Source organism: Neolamprologus brichardi, chromosome 11 (genome assembly GCF_056152115.1).
Source record: "Neolamprologus brichardi isolate AB-2024 chromosome 11, ASM5615211v1, whole genome shotgun sequence".
In the NCBI taxonomy this organism is placed as follows: Eukaryota; Metazoa; Chordata; class Actinopteri; order Cichliformes; family Cichlidae; genus Neolamprologus; species Neolamprologus brichardi.
In genome coordinates, this window is record NC_142114.1 from 5,542,969 (window position 1) to 5,569,484 (window position 26,516).

At 37.9% G+C, this 26,516-nt stretch overlaps 1 protein-coding gene across 1 annotated transcript; it reads right to left on the reverse strand.

Annotated features, from left to right (window-relative positions):
* Positions 1-640: 640 nt before the first annotated feature.
* On the reverse strand, positions 641-17,572 carry LOC102784296 (lysophosphatidylcholine acyltransferase 1). The gene is made up of 14 exons (XM_006804400.3): positions 17,119-17,572; positions 12,477-12,616; positions 11,166-11,380; positions 6,686-6,798; positions 6,498-6,558; positions 6,278-6,336; positions 5,172-5,206; positions 4,713-4,767; positions 4,516-4,598; positions 3,839-3,964; positions 3,321-3,474; positions 2,811-2,909; positions 2,309-2,450; positions 641-2,103 (listed from the first exon to the last, which is right to left on the reverse strand). Exons 1-14 carry the CDS (start codon positions 17,239-17,241, stop codon positions 1,880-1,882), a joined length of 1,629 nt encoding a protein of 542 aa, XP_006804463.2. The 5' UTR covers positions 17,242-17,572; the 3' UTR covers positions 641-1,879.
* Between the last annotated feature and the right edge of the window lie 8,944 nt (positions 17,573-26,516).

The window sequence follows — 26,516 nt, forward strand, 5'->3', positions numbered from 1 at the left end:
AGTGGCTTCCAATTGTGACAAGATTGTCTATACATTCTTGATTTTCGCATAAAAAGTCTACAGATTCAAGGCTTTCATCACGAATAGTAATAATATAGCAATAAACCTTTCATAGTGTAGGAGGAATACAGCACAAAAACAACTGCATTATTACACAAAGAAAAATAAAATGTGGCTCATTTATCAACAATAAAATCTGCAGAGAAGATCACAGATCTTTGTCATGGCAGTGAAAATAAAAATCAGTCATATACGTATATCAAAAATTCACAAAATGTCCTGCATTTGGAATATTCAAAATGCATATAAGAACTCTTCAAAAGCATACATCTTGAGAAGGCTTAAGAGATGTGAAATATTGCTTCACTGAAAGCCGTAATGGGATACATATACACTATGCATGATCACAGATGAGATGGGAATGTGATTTAAAATAATCTCCCAAAATCCCTCATTTTATTTGTTTCCAAAATAAAAAAAATAAAATAAAATAAAAATCTGACCAAAGAACTAAATGAGGAACTACTTAACCTCAAACTTAATTTGTATTAAATCCCTTCACTGTCATTACAATTGAAATCACAACCTCACCCCCTTACTGAGTGACTAAATCAGATCCCCTGGAGGAAGGTGGGGGGGAGGGGGGGGGGGGGGGTACCAAAAGTAAAATTACAGGCGGACATTTCAAACAACAGACTGGTCCCTCAAATGTCACTAAATGCAAAGGTGTTTGGATCTAAAACATGCCTTGGGGTGTATGAAGCACAATGTTACAGATGACTAAGGAGCAAACTCCATCCTGGAAGTTATTAGGGAAGATTAATTGACAATAATATGGTCCTACAAGGATAACAGTGTAATGCAGAAAATACACTTTTGCCTTTAAAATATCCTACTAAGCTACTTATCCTCGATGTGCTTTCAGCAGTCACGTACAGTGATGTTTTTCCACTCTTTTCAACATTACACAACTAGCTCAAAAGAACAGTACAAACCTAGAAGGTGACGTGAAATCATCAAATGCATTTTTGGTCCAAGTGTAATTTCTTTTAAAACATAAAAAAAAAAAACTTATGCGGTGAGAAATGACCAACCTGTGGAATGTACATGCATTGTGACATCATACAAGTTTTTCAATTTTGTCTCTGAACCCTGAGCGAAATCAAATATTATATTTATGTACAAATTCACCCACACACACACCAGGCTCATAGCAAGTACGACCACAAACCTGCAGAGACCCTAGTTAACCTCAAATGTGGCTATTGAAGCTAAATACTTCAAGTAGTCCAACAGTTGTCACTGGTACCCTCAGGCCTTCCCTTTTCAACACTTAATCCTCAATCCTGCTTAAATTAACTTGAGCCCATCCTTTCTGCACTTTCTACTCAAAAGGCAGCTATCATAACGAGAGGAAATGGATAAAAGTTACAAATCAATGATAACCAAATACAGATGACTGGGGGCTCATTTTATTCAGTTTCCCCTCATTTATATATTTAAAAAATAATAAAAAAAAATCAAACAAAAGGACAGTCCATACTCTGTTAGAGGGAAAAGAATTTGCCCTAGAAATTTTAATATGTGCCTGCGCTTTAAGTATTCAAGTATTGTAACCCTAACAGCCATTGTTTGGCATTCTGACAAATCTTACTATGGAAGAGGAAAGAAAAGTAACAAAATAAACTTTTTAGAGGCTGAAAATCTCATAAATTTCACGGATACAATGGTAATAAAAGGTTATGGTAAACTTGATTTGTGTATTTGTGATTAATGAAAGATAGTCCCTTCTTATTCAGCAATTTACAGCTCCCCTTACACAACACTCCTCTCACCAGGAGAGGGGTTTGCTTTCCCCATCCAATTTCTCTAAACTCTTTTAGTTGTGTTTCTTGAGTCCATCTATTGTGCCATCGTGGTCGCTGAATTCGGGACAGATACCATTAGCCGTTTTGCTGGTGGCGGCTCCTTTCACTTTCAGTGTCGACAGGCTGGGTTGGGTTTGGTGATCATTGTAGGGAGCACTGTGGAGGTCTGTGTTTTCTGTGTACAGGTAGTCGTCAGCAAAGTCTTGGTGGTGCTCCACAAAGTTTCTGAACTTGTCTGCAAAAAGACCACATGGGGGTGCCAGACACAAAGGCAGCATTAGGAAAAACTGCCAAGAGACTGAGGGCATCTTAAAATAGTGTGTCCTGGTTGTCAAATCTAATCCAATGCATGAGGGGAAAAAAAACTCACTTTGATAACTAATTATAGCTCAAAAGGATACAGTGAAATATTTTTATGGCCGTTTTATTCGATCTCTTACCAAATGTGATCTTCCCTGTGTCGTCCACGTCGATGGCGGTAAACAGATGTGACACGCTGATGTGACTCACGCCTAAAGCTGTCTTAAGTATAACTGCTAACTCGCTTTCTGTGATGGCACCATCCTCCTCTGCCTCAAACATCTGGGGAAGAGGAAATATGATAAGATTAAAACGTATTCTCCTCGGCTTTGCTTTAGGGCCACTTGAACAGCATATAAGGTGACAGTCCTTGCTCAACTCAAATATCAAGTAAGTAAGAAGAGAAGATTATTATGCTCTTCTCACCTTACTTCATCAAGCTGATTTATAGATACCCAGAATAACTGATAGGCTTCAGTGAAACCCTAAATGCACACTTCATCAAGCATTTTGAAAGGCTTTGAAATATGGGACAAATATAAATGTACTACCCAGAAGATGCGTTAATGGAGCAAATGTTATGCTGGTGCTTATGAAGCACAAAACTATTCTGCCAGTTGGTCAGAAAAGCATAAATCTTACCTTAAAGGCCAATTTCATTGTTTCCAGAGTTTTGGCAGGCCTGCATACAACAGATAAGGCTATCACATATTCTCTAATATCCATTCTGTTATCTTCATGCTGAAAAGACAAGAGACCACAATAAAAATGAAATCAGACTGTGAGCAAGACTGCTATGTTTCACAGAAGCATCTGGCCGATAGCCATTTAGGTCAAAAACACATTGCAGCAACAAATCTTTTCTTGTTTAGGTTCCATTATGCAAATATGCACACTGGGTTTAGTTTAAAGAAAGCGCATACAATCCAGTTTTCTAGAAGCACTTTCTCATCAGACTACTTCAATCACGCCCCAAACTATAACGAATATTGCTTCAGTTGTGCATTTTTCTAAAACTGCTGTTCTGTATTTGCATAATAAAAACTAAATGTGGAAATAATAAAACAAAATGCACTCAAGTAGCAGCAGTAACCACTGTGAAAGACTGCAGAGCAATCATGGTTATCAGTAAAAGGTCGCTGCAGTTTTTACCTCGTCAAAAAGACCAAACATGTCTCGCAGCATATCTGAAACTGGCACATCAAGGAAGTGTGCAAAGTCTTCCAGTCCCAGCTTCTGCCCCTCAAGCTTCCTGGCTCTGTTCCCATACTCCTGCAAAACCTTCTCGGAGTTCTGTGGTTTCAATCTGGGACAGTGAGAGGAAGAAACGGGTAACTTTTAATAATAACATAAGAATAACAGTGTAAGCAAGGAGAGGGGGAAAAATGAGAAGACTTGTGCTCCTGAGAATGAGCAAGCTATGACAACTCTATAGACTTTACAGTTATACTGTATAATATTTATGTGCTCCGTTCTACTCATTTGCATTTTCCCCCCAACAAACTACATGTTTTTCATTGTTTCGACTCTTTCATTCTCTGCTAGCCAAAACGCTAAATCCCTGCAGAGTCCCTGCAGTGTTGGGAGAATATTTCGCCTTCCTCACCCTTGTGCCCCTTACTTAGTCATCTTTGATAGGTTTATTGCCTTGGAAAGTTTGAATGACTCACCCCAGTCTCCTGACAAGCTTGGCAAACTCCAGCAGACAGGTGTCGACTGGCAGCCTCAGCTGGCCTTCTGCCATGGCCAGCTGGCAGTCTTCAAATGAATAATCTGTGATGGGTACCCCCAGGGCTCTGTGCACCACACAGGAGAGATAATGATGGGACATCAGTTTGTGCAAATCAATATGAACTTTGCTTAAGGCCAATAACGCAGAGAAAGTATCTGATACATCTACTTTGAAGTTGAGAACAATGTTCCAAGTTTTCTCCATGAATCTGCAGAGCTGAAGTTTCCCCATTTGTAGCTCAAAGCAATAATGCACAAAATGTAGGAATCTAGTAGGCAAGTATAGCCCTTACACAGCATAAGACAATGATAACTAGGTGGTTCACATTCATTTAGGATTGTATTTTATATATAATTATTATACTTAAAGAAGAATGCAAAGTTTCTAAACAGTCTATACTTTATTTAATGATTAGATGACAATGGAAATCTAAAAGATGTGGATTAATACAACTTTACTTTACAGCTAGAGACAGACACACTATATACGTACGCTGCATTCACCATTTTTAAATGAAGAGGCAAAATTGGAATTGGAATAATAACCTCAGTCAACTTTGTGTTGTGTACATAAATTGTTGAAATGTATATAATATGATCAATTATTTCAACATACTTAGCCATGATACATCTCACATTGATGGCGAAGAGTGCAGGATTCTTCTTCTCCTCCTCTGAGGGCGTATAGATGGGAAGAAACTGTAGAAAGCCCCCCCAAAAATGTATTTTTTAAAATCATTAGCATCTCTCTCTGTCATATTTTTTATACGGGTAGATACGCAATTATCTGTATTGACAGTAATGCACACTTACCTCTATCACAAACTCATTGTGTAACTGGCAGAGTGTCAGCCATAAAATTTGGAATCTGGATAATAACAGGACATCAACAACAACAAAAAAAATTACAAACAAACAAACAAACAAAAAGGAGAGCCCTGCACAGACAACACGTCAACTGAAAACCTCTTACTTTTTTCTTGTTGTTTATTTAATTTTCTTAATGCACAAATTTTCAAACCCTTTAATATTTAAGTTCCAGCTGGGAAAGCTTAAGGTAACGTGCGAGAATAAATTAATTAATTAAAACACTGTCAAATTATCAAGTCATGTGAGATTGTGTGTAAATATTATGCAATTTCCATATTTGTCATTTTGAGTTTAGTTCTTGATTTATTTATGTCTGATTTTGACTTAAAACAATGTTAGTTACAGTATGTAAAGAATGCACAAAGTGTTAAATTAAGAAACTGTGTGAAATTCTGTACTTACGCTCCTGGGCCTTGCCATGTCCATGTGATTGAGTCCTGTTCAAAATAAATAAATAAATAAACCACATGAAGAAGAGACAAATTATTAGTCTCTCAAACACACTTTTATTTTTTATTTCTTGGTTCAAGTGATAACTTTGCTCCAGCTTTCTTTCTCACAGGCAGCTTATTTTCAATCAGTTTAAAACTGATTACAGTTACACACAAGTTAAGTGTGCAATAAAATACTCAACTCTAGCACATTAAAATTCAGTTTGGACAAACATTTTTCAGACACCCCCAACAAGCATTTCATACAGGTTTCAATATGTTACAGTTTTGATGCGTGTACTCAGAGCAAAAACATGTATTAGCTTTAGACTTCAACCGGATACGTGCTTAGGTTTACAAAGCTAAGAGATTCATTGTGCTAATGATTCTTTAGCCTTTTAAATTTTGAAAGGCTTCTATCCTTTTATGGACATTTCCAAAATAAGGTTGCTTCAAAAAATGGAAATGCTATGTTTAACCCCTTAAATGTAAACACTGTAAGATAATGTGTGTCAATAAAATTCAAAATCCATTATGCTTCATGGCAGACTGAATTTCTTTTTTTTTTAATTACCATTATATTAAAAAGTCTACTGTTCTCACACAATGACACCTATTAAATCCAAATGAGGCCTTTGAATGACTAAATTCTGCAGTCATAGTAAGATAATTTGCTGTGATATCAGCAGAACTCTAAGAAAATGGTGCTGTGTAGCCTTGCTGTGCATCATTGCACTACTGCACAGTTATTATCATTGTGCATGAATTTCGGCATCATAAAAGTAAAGCCAATAGTGCCATCATGAGGAAAAAAATGGCAAAACAAATTGGCATCAATCAACAAAAATTTTTAGGTATCTTTGAAAATTCCATAACAAAAGCATCATGGTTAACCAGTCAATTGGTTTGAGGAACAAAAACGGGGATGAGTGCTTTTCCGAATATAATGAATTAAGGCCACAGGACACGATTCTAGATTTGTTTTGTTCTACATTTCACAGCTCCTATTTCTAATCTATCACCTAATGACAAAAAGGCTAAGAGGGGAAAAAAACAACTTTTTGCCAATTTACTTACCAGTTTATTAGGGTAACGAATGACCACAGGCTGCACTGGTACAGCTGGGATGAAGGCCCCTACAAGGATTTAAAAACAACAACAAGAAGAAGAAGACCGGACACTAGTTTTCATTTGTTATATTTGTAAAGGAAACATGCTGGTCTAAGAAAAAATTAGAATAGCAATTACACACTTAAAAAAAAGAAAGAAAACAAAACAAAAAAACATGGGTTCTTACCTGGCTTAAAGGTGATTAGGCAGGATCTATTGGTGCACGTTCCCTCTGGGAAAATCATGATCTGTATTTATGAGAGGGAAACTAGTTAGTGGTTGATGTTTACTGCAATGTCTGGTAAAAACAGATCATGGCATTCATGCATTTAATTGGTGCAACATGATGACTCTTGCATAACTTCACCAACTTACCTGAGGCCATTCTCCTCCAGAGCGGGCTCTGCGTTTGATCTCCTCCACAGTCTTCTTCCTGGAGTCCTGGTCTGACCGGGAAACGAACACCGGCCTGATGTACTTAATCAAAGCTTGAAGCAGAAGGAAGACAGTGGAGGAAATTCAGATAGAAATTACTTGAGAAGCCATTGCTGCAAACAACAAATACTTCTATTTCCGTAATAAATATCACAATCGTAAATGTAGAACAGTCAAACATCAAAAGCACAAATGCTTCACTACACAGAATAATTTAATTGGCCAGAGATGTAATCTTTTGCTAGCACAAAACTCAATCAAAAGTCTAAAGTTTTTAACACAAAGGAAAAACAGTATCCAATAATGACTGGGATTAGATACATTTCAAGCAAAAATGCATAATTTTATGAAAATCTGTAAGATCCACAAAAAGTTTGCAGGATTAAATCACTGTTAAATATATCTTACATTGTACTTGGATTTCCTTTTGCTGTAAAAAAAAATAATGGTGTACTTTATTCAGTGAGTATAACTCATAAATATACAGAAGGAGATACACAATTACAAGGAACACAGCTATTAAGGAACAAAAACTGTCGCACAGTCGTGTTCCATTTGATGTCAACTTCCCCTTTTGGTGACAGATTAGGAAGCCAATTCTGTACAATAACCCCCACCCACTCAGTGACATGCTGACCAGTCACGGGAGCACAGTCAGTGACAGACTGAGATTACCCAAATCCACCACTGAATGACACAAAAAAAAAATCATTGCTGCCTGTGGTCATCTTTATGTACAGTTTCTCCATCTAAAGCACACATACACAATGCAGTAGTTAGGGCTGCTCGATTATGGCAAAAATGATAATCACGATTATTTTCACTGAAATTGAGATCTCGATTATTTGGCGATATTTATTTAACAATAACAATGTATTGAATAATGGCTTTAAAGATTGTCAAAAAATAATATAAAATAGTGTGCAAATACTGATAACAGTGCAAATGTTTGCAATATAAAAAATAAATGAAAAATGTAAACATCTATGTTTAGTGAACTTTGCAGTGTTGCTCTGTGGTGCAGCTACGACACTGTAGCAAAGTTTACACACTATGTCTACTTGATCCACGTCTGACTCCGCGAACCCATAATGTTTCCACACCACTGAAGTTTTTTTTACCTCTCTTTTCAACCAACGGCAGTCACTCTCCTCTCCAAATAACTTCTGCTTATCTTTCCGAGCTTCCCTCGGGTCCTCTTAATTGTTGTGACATGTATTCGAAATGCAGAGAGGTGCGCTCGATTTGCCACACGGAGCAGCACGAGAGTAAAGCATGAGGGAGGTGCTAATAATCTGCTCAGTCATTTTTAATGATCGTTGAAAGCCCAGATCGTAATTTAGATTAAAATTCGATTAATTGAGCAGCCCTAGCAGTAGTTGCACGCCTTTAAGATCTGCACATACTGTACAGAGACAATAATAAAATAAGTATGATAAGAGAGGGACCTCAATTAAAACTTTATCCATATTCAATTTTGTTTGATATATTGGGATATCTATATATTAGAGCTATTTGTATTTATAAGAACCATTTTGTAATATATTGTTTTTTAACTAGTTAATTTTCTTACTGCCTTGAGCAACTGTTTCCCCTGGGATTAATAAAGTATTCTGATTCTGATTCATCTAATGTTTAAATATAAGCCACCTTTCCATTGTAGGAACTCTGAGGAGGCAGAAGGTGGCACTAAAACACACAGGACATAACTTACAGCCCTCTAATCAGCCCTTTCAGTTTGTTTTCATGACCATGAGACCATCGTCGGATGATGGGATAACTGATTTGAAACACCTCCAGCTGCGATGTCAATTCAGAGCACAACAAAACAACAGTAATGGTCAGTGCAACTATCGATCTGTGAAAAATAACCAGGGACAACAGGGGTAATGGTGGCTGTATGACTATTTGTTATGTCTGTCTATATGATATGATTCTTTTTATTTTGTTGACAGTGATACAGTTTTTGTGCTGGCAGTAGTTACACGCTGGAGCTTTTGTCAGTCCACTGCTGCTGGGTTTGTTGATGATAATCACCTGCATTTGAAACTGAAACTTTAACCTTTACATACTGACAATCTACAACAACAGTGCTGAACCAGTTAACTGTGTGTATATTATCAGCTACAGAGCAACTGTCCAATGTAATGCTAGACCATTTATTTATTTGTTTTTCTAAGCCCTATCACTAAAATGTAAGGTGTAATGAGAACATTAACACTTGTTGCCACCCACTCCACCTTGCCTGCACTCTCTTCTTCACATCTACAGAGCACTGTCTATTGCTTTGGCTGGTTAACCCCTGGAGTGTAAATTTATCTACCCTCATAGCTTCACTGTTACACCCATCTCCCTCTCATTCACTGAATTTCATTCCTCTTCTCTCCAGGCTCTTTACCACCTGCTCTCCTCAACTCACTATAGATCACAATGTCACCTGTGAACACCATAGTCCATGGAGACTCCTATCTGATGACATCTGTCAACCTGTCCATCATAACTGCAAACAAAAAGGGGTTCAGAGCCGATCCCCGATGTAATCCCACCCCCACTTTGAACCCGTCTGCCACGTCTACTACACACCTCACCACTGTTTTGCTGTCCTCATACACTTTCTGCACCATCCTCATATACTACTACAGTTCCTCTCTTGGCACCTTATCATATGCTTTCTCCAAGTCCACAAAGACACAATGCAGCTCCTTCTGACCTTCTCTACTGCATCTACAGCGCTCTTTGTGCCGTAACAACAAAACTGCTCATTTCACAGCCAAAAAAGTACTCTTGCGTAATGCAGTGAAATTATTGTTGGTGCATAATAACTGAAAGAACAAATTTAAATATTCGTCCAATATATGTGCAGTCTGTGCACTAGTAGACGTGCAAAGGGACATGTGCAATGACAAACAGGAAACTGAGTAGACAAAGACTAGGGTTAAAGACTTTGTAGAGCAGAAGCATCTTTCGTTTTACAGAGACAAAAAAAAAAAGCCTCTCTTTGCTCATACAAAAAGTCAAGAGAAAGAGAGAAGTTTGAGAGGAGTAAGGGAACAAAATGAAGAAAGAAGAAGGTGAGACCATGACAAGAAGAAGAAGAAGAAATGATTTCAACTGTGAGCTGTCTGCTGACAGGAAGGGATTAAATCTCTCGCAAGAACCCTACAAGTCGCTCTGCACACGTCATTCTGGCTGATCAGGTCTTAATGCTTATTCTGGATTCCACGTGGCCATGCCCTTGTGCTTGGTTCCTACTGCAAGTCCAAAAGGACTTGTCACCCTAAAGAACATTAGAGGCCCTTTAACATTTTAGGGAAAGCCAACATTGAGATAGTAGAAACAATAGAATAACAGCATAAAATTCAATATACTTTTACAATTTCAAATGCATTCATTTGCATTTCTTACTCTTTAGCCCAGCTAATCCAAATCATAATAGCTGACTGCATATTGTTTAAACAGACAATTTGCCAATAAACAAATATGCTGAAATATGGTTGTAATCCTGCAACACAAGTAAAGCTGCTTTAACTTGGCCGAGCTTCACTCAGCCTGGAGCTAACAATGTGGCTAATTACTGACTCAGCAGGCAGAGCAGGAGGAGAAAGGAAGGCAAAAATAACACATAAACACCTTCACAGCATGTTCTGCTTACGGGGACATAAGAACCGGTGACTGAAATGGCAATTGAGAAGACTGTTGAACTTGCAGCCTAGTTGATAGGATCTGACTTATAGTATTGTACTGAGTGTGTCTAAGCAAGTCCTGCCTGGATGTTACTCTAGATTGTGCAAAGACAAGGCCACACAGCTAGCTAAATAAGCATTTGGCTTTGTGGGATCTATGTCTGGCTATGAATAAAATTAAAAAATCATTAGTCTGAGTGTCTTTTATCCAGACACGTATATTTTGACTTGGCTCCTTTTGACATGTTTGTGGGTTAAAGAATGTTGTGAGTACAGTGTAACACTGAGCATTCAAGTTTGACTTTTTTTTTTCTTTTTAACAAAATTACCTTGTTTAGTCACAGTTGAAAACTCAAACGTATTGTCTGGAGTATAATATCTGCTTTCATTACAGCATAGCATTTTTTATTTGCTTTGTCTTTTTTTGAGGTATAGCACTGCTATACCAAGCTACACTAAGCTGAATTTAAACTAAGCTACACTTGCTTTTAACTTATCAAAATTAAATGCAAATCAGAGTGGGCAATCCCCTGTTGACTGCAACGGCAGCAAAGTCATGGGAACTGTCTTACTGATGCTGTACTGGTATTCTTCCCCTTTGTACAAGCCACATACCACAAATATCATCTTTCCCTCACGTGCTGCTGAAATGCATCTAGTAACTCACTGTCATGAGCAATGAGATTTTTTTTGGTGTGTGCCTGTGTGTTCGTGTGTGTGGTGGTGGGGTTACTTACTTCCCCAGAGAGGTATATCCTTGCTCTCAGCCTTCATGACAATTGAGGACATTGTCATGGTGACTGGGATGGCATCAAAGTAAGAAGAGTGGGGTGCCAGGGTAAGGATAGGTGCTTCTGTAGGCAATGCCCTTCGCCCTTTCACAGTCATCCAATGGAACCCTCCCGCAAACCACATGACTCGCATGATTATTCTCAGAATGATGTCCACCAGTCTGGAAACAAGATCATCCATGTGTGAGAAGCACTTTTCACTTCTTGCAAATAAAAGAAAACACTTTAAATGATATAGCATAGTTTATTAAAACAGCAGTACCAATCTTCACAATAGAGTCATAAGGGACACAGGATTATGGACTCTTATAAGTTGCTATGGAAAATAAAGACTGTCAATAAGTGGTGACCAGAAGGGAACTGACACCATAACCACCTGTAATGCACAGTGTGGGGTCTAGTTCTTCAAATGTATTACTTCTCACGCTGTTTCTTCACTAACATTACCGGTGAGATCTCACAACTTAAGACAGAATTATATCCGTCATCTTTCCAGTCAAGGCCAATCAAGAAACTAGCTATAATCTAAGTTTCGCTAAAAACACCTTTTTACCAGAAGTATCACAAAATTTCTATTTGACACACAGCACTTTAAGTACATCAGAGCTTTAAATTCAACAAAAAGTGCTTGGTTGGTATCATCATAAAGTGACTAAGACAGCAAAGACTAGCTGGAGAACTGTGTGCTTTAACCCTACAGGGCCTGCTGTCAGCAGCCAAACTAAACTTGATAATAACGATGCTCATGATTATGTAATTGTTTCTTGTCTTAAAAATCAATAAATTCCTCAATTTATACTGGCTACTGTCAGGAGGAAGTGGGCACCACCTCCACAACTAAATTATAGAAAGACGGTGCTGGATTGGCAAAAACATGTTTGAACATGGATGCTATCGTACAAACTCAGCAAACATAGGAAGTCACATACTTCGACAAATTTCATTGTGCAGTTCCTTCGAAAACATAAAATGAGTAATGCAAGGGAAGCACATCACAAATCTACCATAAAAATGCACATTAGTTTAACGGTACTAGACTCTGCACTCTAAACTCCCTCATTCAAGAGGGGTCGCCATAGCTCCATGTTTGGATGCCCACAACTCCAAAGGGAAACCAGGGATCTTTTATTTCTTAGGCCAATGTGCAAATCATTACACTGTGGAGCCACTCCAGCTTAATTACTGAACTTTGAGTCAGTTCTACCAGTTGTTTTTTTTTTTTAATTATTGAAAGCTATACATTAAAAAAACACCCACCTTCTCCAGAGGCACTGGGGTTCAACGGTGGTCTCGGAGCGCCCCACTGAGGCAATGAAGGCAAAAGGCCAGGCCAGCAACATCATGAATGCAGCTATGAGTAGACGGATGGGGAATAGCGTGACTGTCATTAACGCAATCTGTGAAATAGACAAAAAGCAAAAAGATCAGTTTTCTTCTATACTGCTACAGTTCTTATTTGCAAAAGGATGACTTCAGCCTACAGAATGAATCCATGACTGAAGTGATCTCTTGCAGGATGGGTATGTCAGCAACATAATAGCTGTTCAGGTTGCCAAACTGGAGCTGTAATGGTCGAACAACAATGGTCTCAGGCTGCAGTTCAAACAAGTAAAATGACTGTGTGTGTTTGTAAAAGAAGCAACACACACAAACTGATGCCTAATATGCGTGTCCTACACAGTATAAATGGCAGCGAGTTTGTAGCATGGCCTCTAAACATAGCTCCTATAATTTAAGACTACGCAATACAAATTTGTCTTATGGGTTTACGTCCTATACTCATAAGCAATATCCTTTAAAGCTGACATGTTATATACCAAGTTGTGCATTCTTAGAGGCTCTGATAATCCTTGCACCTCACTCTAAAGATTCAGTTATGACTGTTTATTTAAAAGCTATTCATGACCCTGATAGCACACCTTATCTTTTGTCAATATTTGTCCTGATAGCAAGCGCTGCTGTTAAACATCAAGTCTAAGTGGCCTACCTTATCAGGAGATAGTTCTTATCTAACAGTAAATTCAGTTTAAACTGCATTTTAAAATGCTAAACACATTCTCAAAAAAGGGGGCTGGGGGTTCCTGTTGTTAAGAATGTCTTAACCTGTGCACTGTGGAAAGATCAATTCAAAGCACAGTAGTAGTAGTAGTAGTAGTAAAGGGACTCTTTGGAATTTAAGAGGTATAGCAATGTACTAAAAAACTTTATTTTAGGGCTTATAATGTCATCAAATATAAAAATGTTATTTAACAGACTGTATGAATCTTTTTTCTGTCCTAATTAAAGTCCCAAGAGGCTGAAAACAATGTACACTGTTAAACCACATAATCATACATATGTAACAGAAGGCTAAGTTAGAAAGTGAGCTCTGTGTTAAACATCAGCTATACACGCAGTTCCACACTAACCTCAAAGATTATCTTTTGTGCATTTGGGGTTTTTTCTTCCATTTTTAATTGTCAGCAAAAATACAAAAACAATAGAGTTTTTAAACACAGGCTAAACCCTGTGTTTAAGGAGATACCAACAAATTAATAGTAAAACATTTCTCTGAATTAGCAGCATTGACAAATAAAAATCCAAGCGAATTGTATATGCCCAGAGGGTTTTTGTTTAACCACTCCCTCTCGTTTTAGCGCTGATGAGTTAGAAAAGAAAGAAAACCCTTAATGTTCACTTGATTTGGAAATATTAACGTGCAAAAGTATAAGAAAAAGACAGTGCTTCTGGGAGTGGACTTTCAAACAAAAAAAATGAAGCTGAGATTTAGTTTAGAGAACAGTGATGGTTCCTCACAATGCTAATGCCAACACTAATACAGTACGCAGTGCTCTGCCAATCAATCTATGCTCTATCACAGCGGTCCCCAACCTTTTTTGCGCCACGGACCGGTTTAAGCCCGACAATATTTTCACGGACCGGCCTTTAAGGTGTTGCGGATAAATACAACAAAATAAAACTAGTACCGGTACCGAAAAAAAGAAGATTTATTCATAACACACATGAAAAGACCCAGGAAAACAGAGTTAACGATAAAAACTATAACAAAATGACGCTGAAAACCGATAAAAACCCTGAAAACCATACATTTCACACCTGAGCCTCAACTCTCACGGCCCGGTACCAAACGACTCACGGACCGGTACCGGTCCAAGGCCCAGGGGTTGGGGACCGCTGCTCTATCAGACCTGCAGTCTGCAATCTTTTCTGTGTCATTTCATGTTCAACATTTATAAACTACAACTTTTACATGAGCAGGATCATACCCCTCATACTATTATTTAGTGTGGATGTAGATGCTGGATACTATAGAGCAAATGCTGAAGGCCATTTAGTTATGAAGGTGCAGGAGGTATTGTTTTCCAAAGCACTATACACAACTGATGTGCCCACTCTTGATGTCAGACCACATAAAACTTCTAATTATACTAAAAAGTTACCACAATATCATCGCTCATCGAGTAGTGAATCACAGCGATTATCATATACAGGACAGCATTTTGCTAGCGAACCCTGTGTTCTGGCATTCATGCAGGAAATATTATTTAATGGTGTGGTTTTGTGCAATTATGAGAAGTTGTAAATGTTTCCACTTTCACTACACAAAAACAGATTTGGGCCTTTAGGTTAGGCTTGTCAAAATCAGACTCCTAAGATTAGCAGAATGCATTGTGACACCTCACCAGCTTTTGAAGCTTCTCAGGAATAGTTCTTTGGAATAGATTGTGGTCAGCCAATATTCTAATCAAGAACATCACAAAATATTGCCATTCAGTCACCCTACTGATCAGCTCTCAGTCAATTAACTTGCATAGGAAAGTTTACAGACATTGCATGAGCAACTTTATGTGGATTGAATGGGTAAGTATTGAATTACAAAGCCTCTAAAGTTGATCCAAGATTTAGCCACATTAGTCATTTGCCCCATTGCCCCCATTAGTAAGAATTATCTACCTGCCTCTTTTTATAGAAATCCACTTCGAGCATCAGCAAAGCAGTGAAAAGAATTTATTCCTTTTAAAAATATACAAAAGCAGAATAATTCTCAATTCATTAACAGCCTATCAGTTCCCAAGCCGTTAGCCTGCAAAACTATATAAAGTTAAAGCTTTATGGTTTGACAGCAACTCCTCTGATCCTGCTATTATTGTCAATTAAATTATCACCATACAACTGAGGCAGTCTTTTGCATTTGTGAAACACCAATGCAACACAAAAACTTCTTCAGTTTGTGTGTTTCACTAGAAAGACTGTGACAATGTCCGGTTTTACAATAAACAGAACATACTGCAGTTCCCTTTCTCTCTGAAGTGAAAACAGACTTTGTGGGTTGATCATTTGGATGTGAAAGCAAGACCTGAGCACGATGCTCTCTGTAGCCTCTTTGAGTGTCACTTATCAGTTTTCATTTCTTCCCCTTTTGTTTATATATTAAACTTGCTGGAGAAACCACACTTTTGTTTTAGTCTTGAGGAACGGTTAAAAATGTAAGCCTATTCTCTTGACTTTGATCCACCTATCTACCACACATTCAATTCTCCCTCCAGTCTCTATGGAGAAAAAAGCAACAAATAAAGAGATGTGCTTGACCTTCCCCTAGTCACTATGTGTATCTGTAACACCATACTCTATTACAGAATGGCAGAGCTGCCTCATTCATAAACTGTGGCCTTCCCATCCACTGAGCTGTGTTATTGAAAATAACTAACACATAGCTGTGCTGCAATTCCACATTGTTTACTAACACAGCACATATTACATTAGCTATGCTAAGAATAAGCAGTCAATTGCAAGTAATTGTTTAGAATGCACGCACAGATGCACACACATCTCTGTGTCAGCTATTTTGAGAGATCATATAAGGTTAACTACAAAGGAAGCAGTCCCAGTTTTCAAGAACATGACAGTCTAATACTCAAGCTTACAGATGATGACTGCAGGTTCTCATTATCTGTGCCTAATGCAACACGTCGCAAAAGTGGACGAGACAATACGGGAGGTAAATCTGTGCAGGGTTCAAATTTCCGCTGAATGATGTCTGTACTTCTCACTTAAACAGTTTCATGACTTTAAAGTGAAACTGATCAGTGTAAGCCTAGTGGCTGCAAACCTGACTTGCTCTCCAATTAACTCCTTTTGCAGAGAAGCCCGAAAGCTCCAAAATCTGATTACGTGCAGCAGCAGTGACGAATAGCTGCTATAAAGTTTTGCTCCATCTTCAACGAGAAAGGCAAATTGTTTAAACATTAAGAGCTGTGGGGAAATCCATTTTATTTGTAGACAGGAGGAGGGTTGGAAAAAACGTGTCTGCCGGTTTACAACCCCCCTTCTCCAAATCCTCACGTGTTAATTGAACCGCGATACCCAACGAAGCCAGAGCAAAAAAGAAGAGAAGCATGTTTAAATAAACGACGTACACAAATGTTGTCATCCAATATAGTGAAACCCACCAAAAAACCTTTTTAATAGCCGGAGTAACAATTAAACAGCAACAAGCTAGGCCCCTCTTGGACAGGCAGCCATGCTCAAATAACTGACTTTCGTTCTCCTATTAGAGAGACAGAGTGATTTACAAGCTTTACATCAGGTAGTCGTGTGTAAAATGGAACAGTCTTTCTACAGTTAAGGCGATTTTTTAAAGACCCCCAGCGCTTTCAATGGGGACTCAAGTAAGGCAGTAGAACCGACAAGATAGCGGAGAAAAAGCAACATGTATGTAGCTAATGTTAGCTGACTAGCTAATACTAGCTCAACTGAATGCATGCAATCAAGGGAATCAGTTAAATAACTGCCAGTATGACTCTGTGTCGCACTAAAGTGATAGTGTTCCACGGGCAGCTAAAACTGCATGAAAGCAAGAATAGGTTAAAAATGCGTGCAAACACATGCACAAAATTACCTTTGCTTTTTCCAGTGGGGTGAATTTCAAGACGTGCACAAAAGGGTTTCTGACCGGTGGAGCTTGATCCATTTTCTTTCCATCTCCTTCCATCACACATTGTCTGTTACTCGGCAACCTCATTTTTTATAGAGGTAATATTAGTCGTGGCTGCAGCTGTATTTCTTAATACTTCAGTCAGAAAACTGATTCTGCTTGAAAGGAAGGCTCTTCACGCAAAACGTAGCGTCCCTTATCTGTCTTGGACAGTGGCTAATTGAGCTGGCAGTGCAGGGCTATTAACGCTATCTCCCTTTCTTGGACAGCATGGAGGGATGATGACTGGCTCGAGGATTAGCTGGGGATGTCTGAAGTCGCCGATATCGCAGGAGTCCTTCCTCCACACCGTGCTCCCCAATCAAACCAGTCCGCTAGCTTTGGATGCTAACGGAGCCGCTGTTCCACTCGTCTTGCATCACGCATGCGCAAGACAATCTTTCTTACCCATGTCGATCCCCTGTGCCCAGCATGGTGTGATGCTGCGTTCACATTTAACAAAAATGTCGTAATTTTAATAATTTCATAAATTTGCTCTACGTTTTGTTTGTTTATTTGTATTTGGGAGGATATTTATTTATTTCGTTTTTTTAAAAAAAATGAATATTTATAACACAAGCACACCTAAATACGGTGGGTTAAAATGTATATAATGACGTGTATGTGTACACGTTATTTATATATATATATATATATATATATATATATATATATATATATATATATATATATATATAGTTTACCGTCACTGCAAAAGTACAGCAGAAGTGGAAAAGGAAACTACCGAGAAGGAATTCGATGTATCCTCTGGGCAGAGGAAAAGGGACACTTGGTGGCGGAACGAGGAAGTACAGGAAAGTATTCAAAGCAAGAGGTCAACAAAGAAAAAGTGGGATGGGCAGGGAGATGAAGGAAATAGACACGAATACTGGGAATGTAGGTGTACAGCAAAGAGGGATGTGGCAAGGGAAAAGGGCTTGACTCTAAGGAAGGATAAAGGGTCTTGTATCAATTGGCTAGGCAGAAAGATCGATCTGGAAAGGATGTGCAACAGGTCAGGGTGATTAAGGATAGAGTACTGAAGAGCGTGTTGAGAATTTGGAAGGAGTACTTTCAGGAGCTGATGAATGAAGAGGGAGGATGGATGAAGGACAGCTATTGAATCATTAAATGCAGAAGATTAGTAAGAGTGAGGGAGGCCAGCTATGAAGAATATCAGAATCAGAATACTTTATTGATCCCTAGGGGAAATTATGTAGGGTGAATATGACGGGTGAATGACAGACCTGTGTCGGTGTGGACCTGTCTAAAAATGCCTGAGGACGGAGAAGAATTGTTGTAAAGGTCAGGAGGAGTTGCACTGTGTCTTTGTGGATCTAGAGAAAGCATATGACAAAGTACCAAGAGAAGAACTGTGGTACTGCATAAGGAAGTCAAAAGTACGTGAGGGGTGGTGCAGGATATGTATAAGGAGAGTCAGACAATGGTGAGGACAGTGCACAATGAAGATTCATGGATGTAGTAAAATAGGACATGCAAAGGGTTTGCGTGACAGAGGAAGATGCTAGGGATAGGGTGAGATTGTGGCAGATGGTGCGTTGTGGCAAACCCTAAAAGGAGGAGCCAGAAGAAGAATAAGAGAGTGAATTTGAACAGCTTAACTTAACTAAACGATAACCTCTAAAGTATGAGATAGCCGTCTTTTCTGCTTTGCAAAGAGACCAATTGCAGAACTGTAAATATGTAGCTTAAACAGATTTGAATTTAAATGAATAAGGTGACATAGACCTGAACATACAGACAACATATCCCAGTTCAATAAACAATTAGTAATCAATAACAGGCAAAAAAAAAAAATAACCCAACAACAACAACAAAAACCCCCCCAAACAAACACACATTTCATTTGTCCCAAACGTAGTTCATCACACAGTGGCTCTTTGTTAGTCAACTAACCACAAAATCTAGGACTAATGGTTTGCATTGTGACTATTCTCAAACAAACAAACAAAATAAGTATTTTCCATCCATTTTTTTAGGCTTTAGTTCATTTGGAGATTCATTTGGAGATTCATTTGTTTGTTTCCATAACTTGTCCAAAATCTGCATTGAGGTGTTTTGCTATTTATGTTTCTTTTTCTATTTTGTGTTTAAATGGCTAATTTAAGAATCCCACAGGGGAAGTTTCACAGAACTGTCATTAATTAATTAATTCCTATTTATTTATTATTTTTCTTCTCATTTTTGTCAGAATAAAAAGAGATGTGCAGAAAAGTTTATCTAATGAGCCGCTTTTTGTTATGGCTTTAAAGAATTCTGTTCTAAATCAGACATGTTTAGATGCATATTCTTTCATGTGCATATGTAAATATCAAGCTTGAGAAACGTTATATTATAGTAATTATTGGTCCTAATGTTTGTATCATCTGGAGAACGTTTATGGTGATATATATTTACACTGTTTACCCTATTTAATGGCTTGCCTTAATGCCAGTTTATAACCGATTATATGCTTCCCTCTAGTGGTGAAAACCTCACAGTGCCATCAGAAGTACAGTAATTCTGACTTACTAGTATAAGACAACACACTCAATGATATGTGTAAAGATGCTTACGTATACACACAGCTGTTGATGCCCATGTAGTTCATAATACACGTCACTTTCAACATAAAGAGCTCATTTTAGCGGAAGATTATATTTCCTTTGATTCTCAACAGTCATCATGCTCTCCTGATTAATTGCCAAAGATATTTTAGATTTGACAAATGACATTAAACCATTAAACTGAAATCAGTCAGCAGAAAAAAAAGAAGAAAAAATATAAATACATGTTATTTAATTCAGTGTTTAATGCTTGCTTTATGCTTAAAAATGAATAAACGTTTGAGTTATAACACCAGTTGCTTCACTAACTCCTTTCCATCCCATGTCAAATGATGCAAAAGGCCGCTAGTGAGAGCAGAATGTGAGAGGGTGTGTATATGTATGTCTTAAGTACCTACATGAGAATATGTTCATTTCAGATAAAAGGTGTGAACAGGGCAGTTGACACGTTTAAGACACGTTTATTTGGAAATAACTTTTATTTCGTTATTTATTTTTCATAATAAAAGACGCGACACAAATAGACTACGCTGTGCAGAAAACTCAAAGTATCGCATTTATATTTGCCAGAGTGTTGAACTGCATTGCATTGTGTGTGCACAGCAGTTTTTAAAGTTTCCCTTCTGCAAGCCTATTGATTCAAGTACATGCTTGTATAGGTACTCAAGCATAGTGTGAAAAATGATGATGCATGTTGGAGGCTTTTATTGTGACACTTGATTTCTCCTCATTCTCATAGCAGTCATGTTTCTCTGTTTTCTTTTCTTTTTTTCTTTTTTTTGCTTATGGCTTTTCCAATTGCAGATATGTCAAGGACAACAAGTCAAACACGTACACACACAAACACATACACACAACGCTCATTTTGCAGGCACAGACAGACTAGCACACACCATTAAACTTCATATTGTAATTTGGGTATGGACTAGCATGTAGCCAAAGTGCCCTGTGGGCTGACCGTATCAGGTCGTGACATTTGCATTTGACAGGAATCATATAAGACAGGGTTAATACTGGATAGGATGGAGAGATAGAAGAAGGGGGAAAGAAATAGGGGAAAAGGTTTCCCCCATTTCTGCGACAGCTCATTCCCTCTCTTTCCATCCTTCAATCCCATAGCTGAGGTGCTTAAATTAAAAAGGAAGAAATCCAATTTAAAGACATGGGGTAAACAATCACAAAACACTTGTTTCTAGAAGAGAGACAATTTCCCGGTGCCTTGTCCAATTTCTTATGGCCTGGAGGGCTGCCGCATGCGTTTTAACAACTGGTTCTACACCACTGATTAAAATTGTAATGCCGGTGTTGAATCAATCCATATGACATTTTAAAAATACACAGCTATCAGGACATTTTATATATACAGCATTTTTTCTATTGTTTTCATTTGGAAACAGAAAGGTGCAAGGTGGTGACTTGCACTGGGTGTCAGAACTCTGCCTTGCAACTGTTTGAAGGGGAGAGAAAAAATGAAGTTTCAACATCCTAAACAAGTATAAATATGTCACTATAATTGCATATGGTGTTTACTCAAAAGCCACGTGTAAGGTATGCACAGTGAAACCTGTAACAGGACAATTATCACTCTGTTTCTGCTGTTTTGTGAACAATCAACATAATTTGGAACCAGTTAAGTTTACTGTTTTTTTTTGTCTCCAACAGGATTCTGATGGGATCTTAAATTCTTCCATTTCTAAACAGGCGTTTCAGTGGCTTTAGTTGTCATCACCACCACCACATTTCAAGCCAGATTCAAAACGGAGGCAGCTTCATGCATTTGTGAATTAAAGTGCAGTAAAGCTGACTATCAGTTTCTGAAGGCAAACTCTGTCAAATGTGACATGAAAGAATGTTGAGTCTGTGCTGACGAAGTCCAACGGTGGATAAGTTCGAATACCAGTTAGCAGAAAATTTAGAGAACAAAAATACAAACGAACAGCTATGATGAATGAATGAGGTGGAAATTAAATAGAGGGAATAAGAATAAGAACAAAAGAAGAAAATCCAGATTTCTATAGCACTGTTATATAGTATCCCCCCCACCCCCACCCCCCAGGCCAAACATCTGAGGCAGAGTGACAGATGGACCGTTGTTTGCTTCACACCACAGAAATGTTTTACCAGCCCTTGCGCCCATGTCAATCAATGGCCGGCATGTTCCAAAACATACTCAACACACAAAGAGAACACTTTGGCTTGAGGAAATGGATTGTGCCCGAGATTGGCAGGGGACTCTGCAAGTGTCAATCACCAAAGGCCCTTTGTTTTATCCCTCTTCTATTGCTTCTATAACAAAGACCTGTCTTTTTACTTTCATTCGTCTTTGCATGAGTAATACGCATTCATATGACTTTTCTTTGTTTGTTGTTGGTTTGTTTTACATTTGGTTCCAAGACAAAAAGTGGTAAAGAAAAGAACCTCAAACAAAAGTGTAATGCTGTAGGTTTATCCCAGAGAGAGGACTTTATCGGAACCTACAGGTAAGAGAGGAATTCACAACCGTCCATTTCTGTGCAGCAGGCTTTTGTGAAACCACTAATCTACACATTGCATGATATGCTGATGATGAGTGCAGGATGAAGCGGGTAGGGAGGGGAAGGCGGTCTGATTGCTACAGTTTGAAACCGCAGTTTCACACAACGAATGTTTGAAATCTGAGAAAGCTGCCGGTGCCTTCTCTGGCATTGCATCTAAGCGGCTTCTCGCTGTTTTCTTTTTTTTTTTCTCATCTCTTTCCTCTCATCTCCGTGTCCTTTCTTCCTGTCTGGCCTCTCCAGGTGCTGTGCTATCTCAGAGCTAACACAGGAATCCATGAGCCGTGTACATCGACGGCCCTTTGAAAAAGGAAGCCACTTTGCCGCTCATCTTGGAAAGCACCTTCCATCGTCCTCTGTGTTCCTCGCAGAGATGAAGGGAGTTCCTGAGAGAAGAGCGGGTTTTGTAACCAAAGCCACATGTTGGGCAAGACAGCCAGTTGTAGGACAAGAAAGATCTTTGTGGTGAACACAAGTGCTTGGCTGTCCTCTGGCATGCCTGTCTGTCAGCGTTGCTTTGCCGACTGGACACCTGTACAACTGTAATATTACACATGCAAAAACAAAAGGGAGAGTGGGGAGTTATAAGGGGAGATTATACAGACAGTGCTTGTGCATGTGTTTACTTTGTAATATATCACTAAATGGTGCTGAGTGCCCACTCCTGTTTGATGGGGAAACAACCTCCCTTTGTTTTAAAAGGATCTCTCAGGAAGTGAGAGTATATTTTTAACACTCATAAAAATGTTGCTGGGATATTTCAGAGACAGCATTTGACCTTGAAAGGCACAACCAGCGTGACCATGGAGTGACTGAATCACTGATCATTTTTTGGATTTTGGTTATGCTTTGATCTTTTTGTTGTAATCTTCATATTAAATAATTTTCTCAAGTCGTTTAGAATGAAGTCAAAGGAACAAATAGATTAAAAAAAAACATACACTTGAATAATTAAAGAAAGTAGAAAAAATAGAGACACAAGCCAGTATGGAAATCAAATGGGTGTCAGTGATTTGGAATGTGACTGCATCATACTAAGCAGGAAGGGGAAACAGATAAAAACCTGAAAGCTGCTCTTTCGCACAGACACATATCTTGTGGTGCTATCATCAGAGGGAAAGTGTCAGGTGACAGAAAACACGGATCAACCTCAGTGGTAAAACCACAAGTGTGTGTGTGTGCATTTGTGTCTCTGAATAAGAATGAGAAAGAAATGTACTTCTAAAATTTCTAGTCTTTACTTTATTAGCCAAAGCAGGGTCTTCAGGTTGTTACAATTATTTTCAAGAACAAGATCAACAAGTGTATCTCTGCTTTCTGAACTATACAGCTTCATGGTTTTGGATACCTGCTAAATTATGGCATAATTGATTATGTATATGATATGGTTCAAATGACACTTGCTAAAAGACACGTCTATCTGTGCAGTGGTGCACATTTCTTGATATGTACACGTTACTTTCAGATGAAGCCCATAAGACAGTCCTTGCTTTGTATCAACCCAATTTGTCCTGCATTTGGTGTGTGTGTGTGCCAAATATGATTTTGTTTCACACTGACCACTGATAACAAAGGGAAGTCGAAACTCATGGAATTAAATTCCAAAAAATTCCTGAATATTAAATTAATATTCAGTCTACATGTTGAGTGGAGACAGACGATGGTTTTATTCTGTAGCCTGATATGTTGTTTTAACTGTGGAAGACAGGTTTGTGGTTTCAAGGACAGTTTACTGTAAATCACTTACATTATCAGGTAGAATAAGCTTGAGCATTATGTTTGTTTGTATTAAATATGCTAATATAACTCTATTCCAAAAGGGTTGATGAGGTTGAACAAGAAAATGTTAGCCAGATCATTTTAATGTTGTGACTGACAGTTTAACATTAAATCTTCAGTAATTTAAAGTTCATCGCCACTCATTCAAAAGCAACAACACAAATCCAGACTCTTAAAATGTATTACATTAGAGGGCACCACAAATAAAATTAAAACAGTTGAGACAGATTCAAAAAGATAACGCTTGGGAGAGGCGAGTGGAAGAAACAGAGAGTTAATTCTTCTCTTGACAAGCAGGTTGGAAAGATTAGACAGAAACAAAATTACTCTACTTGGATTGGTACAAGTGTCCAGGCAAAGTGGGAATGGAAGTGTGGGTGGCTTGCTGATGAAAGGCAGATGTCACATTTCATGTGTCAAATGTCCTTGTTAGGTTTTTTTTTCCTTCTTTTTTTTTCTTGGTTCTTCCCTGTCTCCAAATCTGCCAACACTTCAACAAATGTACCCCATTTTCTCTCTCTCGTCCTCTCTCTGATTACCTTTCTATGTTCTCTTCTGCAAGAGGGATAGTGTTTAGTCTAATTGACCAACTATGACGATGACAAAGGTATCAAAGCAAAGGGATTTTGATTTTTCCTTTTGAGACATGCCTGCTTTTTCATTTTGTCAGTTCCTCATCTTCTTCAAACCACCCAGTTAAGATCTTTATGTAGGTGGCGAAGATATAAAGGTTAGAGTTTCTGCTTAAAGTTTAGTATTTTATCCTAAGACTTGCAAATCTAAACTATGCTAGAGGCTGAAATACTTAATTTATTTGGATAAAATAAGCGACTTGTTTCAAGGTTATTTATATCCATATGTCTATGCACTTATCGGACTACAGTATGTACAATGTGGACTTTTTTTCTTTTGCTGCAGTACTAACTGTGAGCAATTGGAGGAGCTCTAGTGATATTGTTTTGATCACTCGGAAAGACCGCTGGAAGGACCACATCTGCATCTGTATACATGTGCATGCAAACCTTGACTGTGTACCTATTTTTGTATGTTTGTTACTTCTGCTGCTGTGCTGACGATGCATGCATTTGTTGATTAAAGTTATGTTAGTGCATGTGTTCAATGTGCACAGCCTTATACATATTTTTTGTATACACAGGGCCATGTGTGTCATATGGGTAACAATTGTGTGTAAATTCGAGTACAGCAATGAAAATAAACAACACTTATTTGTGCTCTGATTATAAGTGAACTTTGACTCCATTTGCTTTATTGACTATTTTCTTAACTCGTCTAGTTTAACCATTTTTACCAATTTGCATCGCTACACTTATCAAATATTGTTGTAAATGTGATAAAAAAATTCTTAAGTTATGGAAAAAGTTTGTTTTTTGTGAGGTCATATGATCTTAACCTTTGAGCATCGGTTCATCAGCTCATACTTCAGTTAGGTGAACTTTTATGCCATATTGAATTCGATTTCCTTTGTGTGTCATGTATTGTATTCTAGAAATGATAGATGTGATAATAGAAATGATGTGAGGTCACAGTGACCCTGACCTGACATCTAACAAGTCTATTCTAAGTAAATAAATATGATAATAAAAACAAAGATCCTATAAAATTCTCAGATATCAAATTTGAAGTAAACACTTATTAAACCTGGATAATATCAGTTGTGTTACAGAACTTAAATCAGAGTAAAAAGACAAAAAAGTGATTCACATTAAACATAAATTTCATGTAAATTATCTTTGAAACAGAAAAAAAACCAGAATCAGAAATGGAAAAAGAAAAGAAAGTGTCTTTCTTGATAACAAGAACAAAAAATAAGATGTTCTAAAAACTAATAATGTACACAAAATACAAAGTTATAAATTGAAGATGCTGCACAATCAAAAGCATATGCCAAAAACTGAATGCTGTAGGAACCTCAATGACCTGCCACTAACATTTTTTTTTTACATCAGAGTTGACCTCCAAAACAAACAACATACAGTAAAATACAACAGCCTGTGAGGCGATTTAATCCAGGAGACTGAATAAAACCATGACTGAACTGACACTTACTTTTATGCATTTTTTTTTACATTTTTAATTTTGTTTTACTTAATTAATTTTTTGGGTGAAAAAATGTGTGCCATGCATAAATGTAATGAAAGCTAAGTTTCATAAAGTATTACATGAAAGACATTTAAAAAAATGGTATTAGTGTTTAAATGAAGGAAAGGGTACATCTGACAGTCAGCGTGTATTTAAGATTACAAAAACAGATTATCACTGCCAAATCTCTCAGTTAGTATTTTGCAAGAGAAATATGTCTCTTTGTACATCTAAAGCTCAGCTGTCTTGTAGCTCTTACATGCTGTTGAAACGGTCTCAGCACAGTGGTTGATATTGGCCTTGCAGCAAAGAAAACAATGCCCCTACATGGTCCTATCAAATT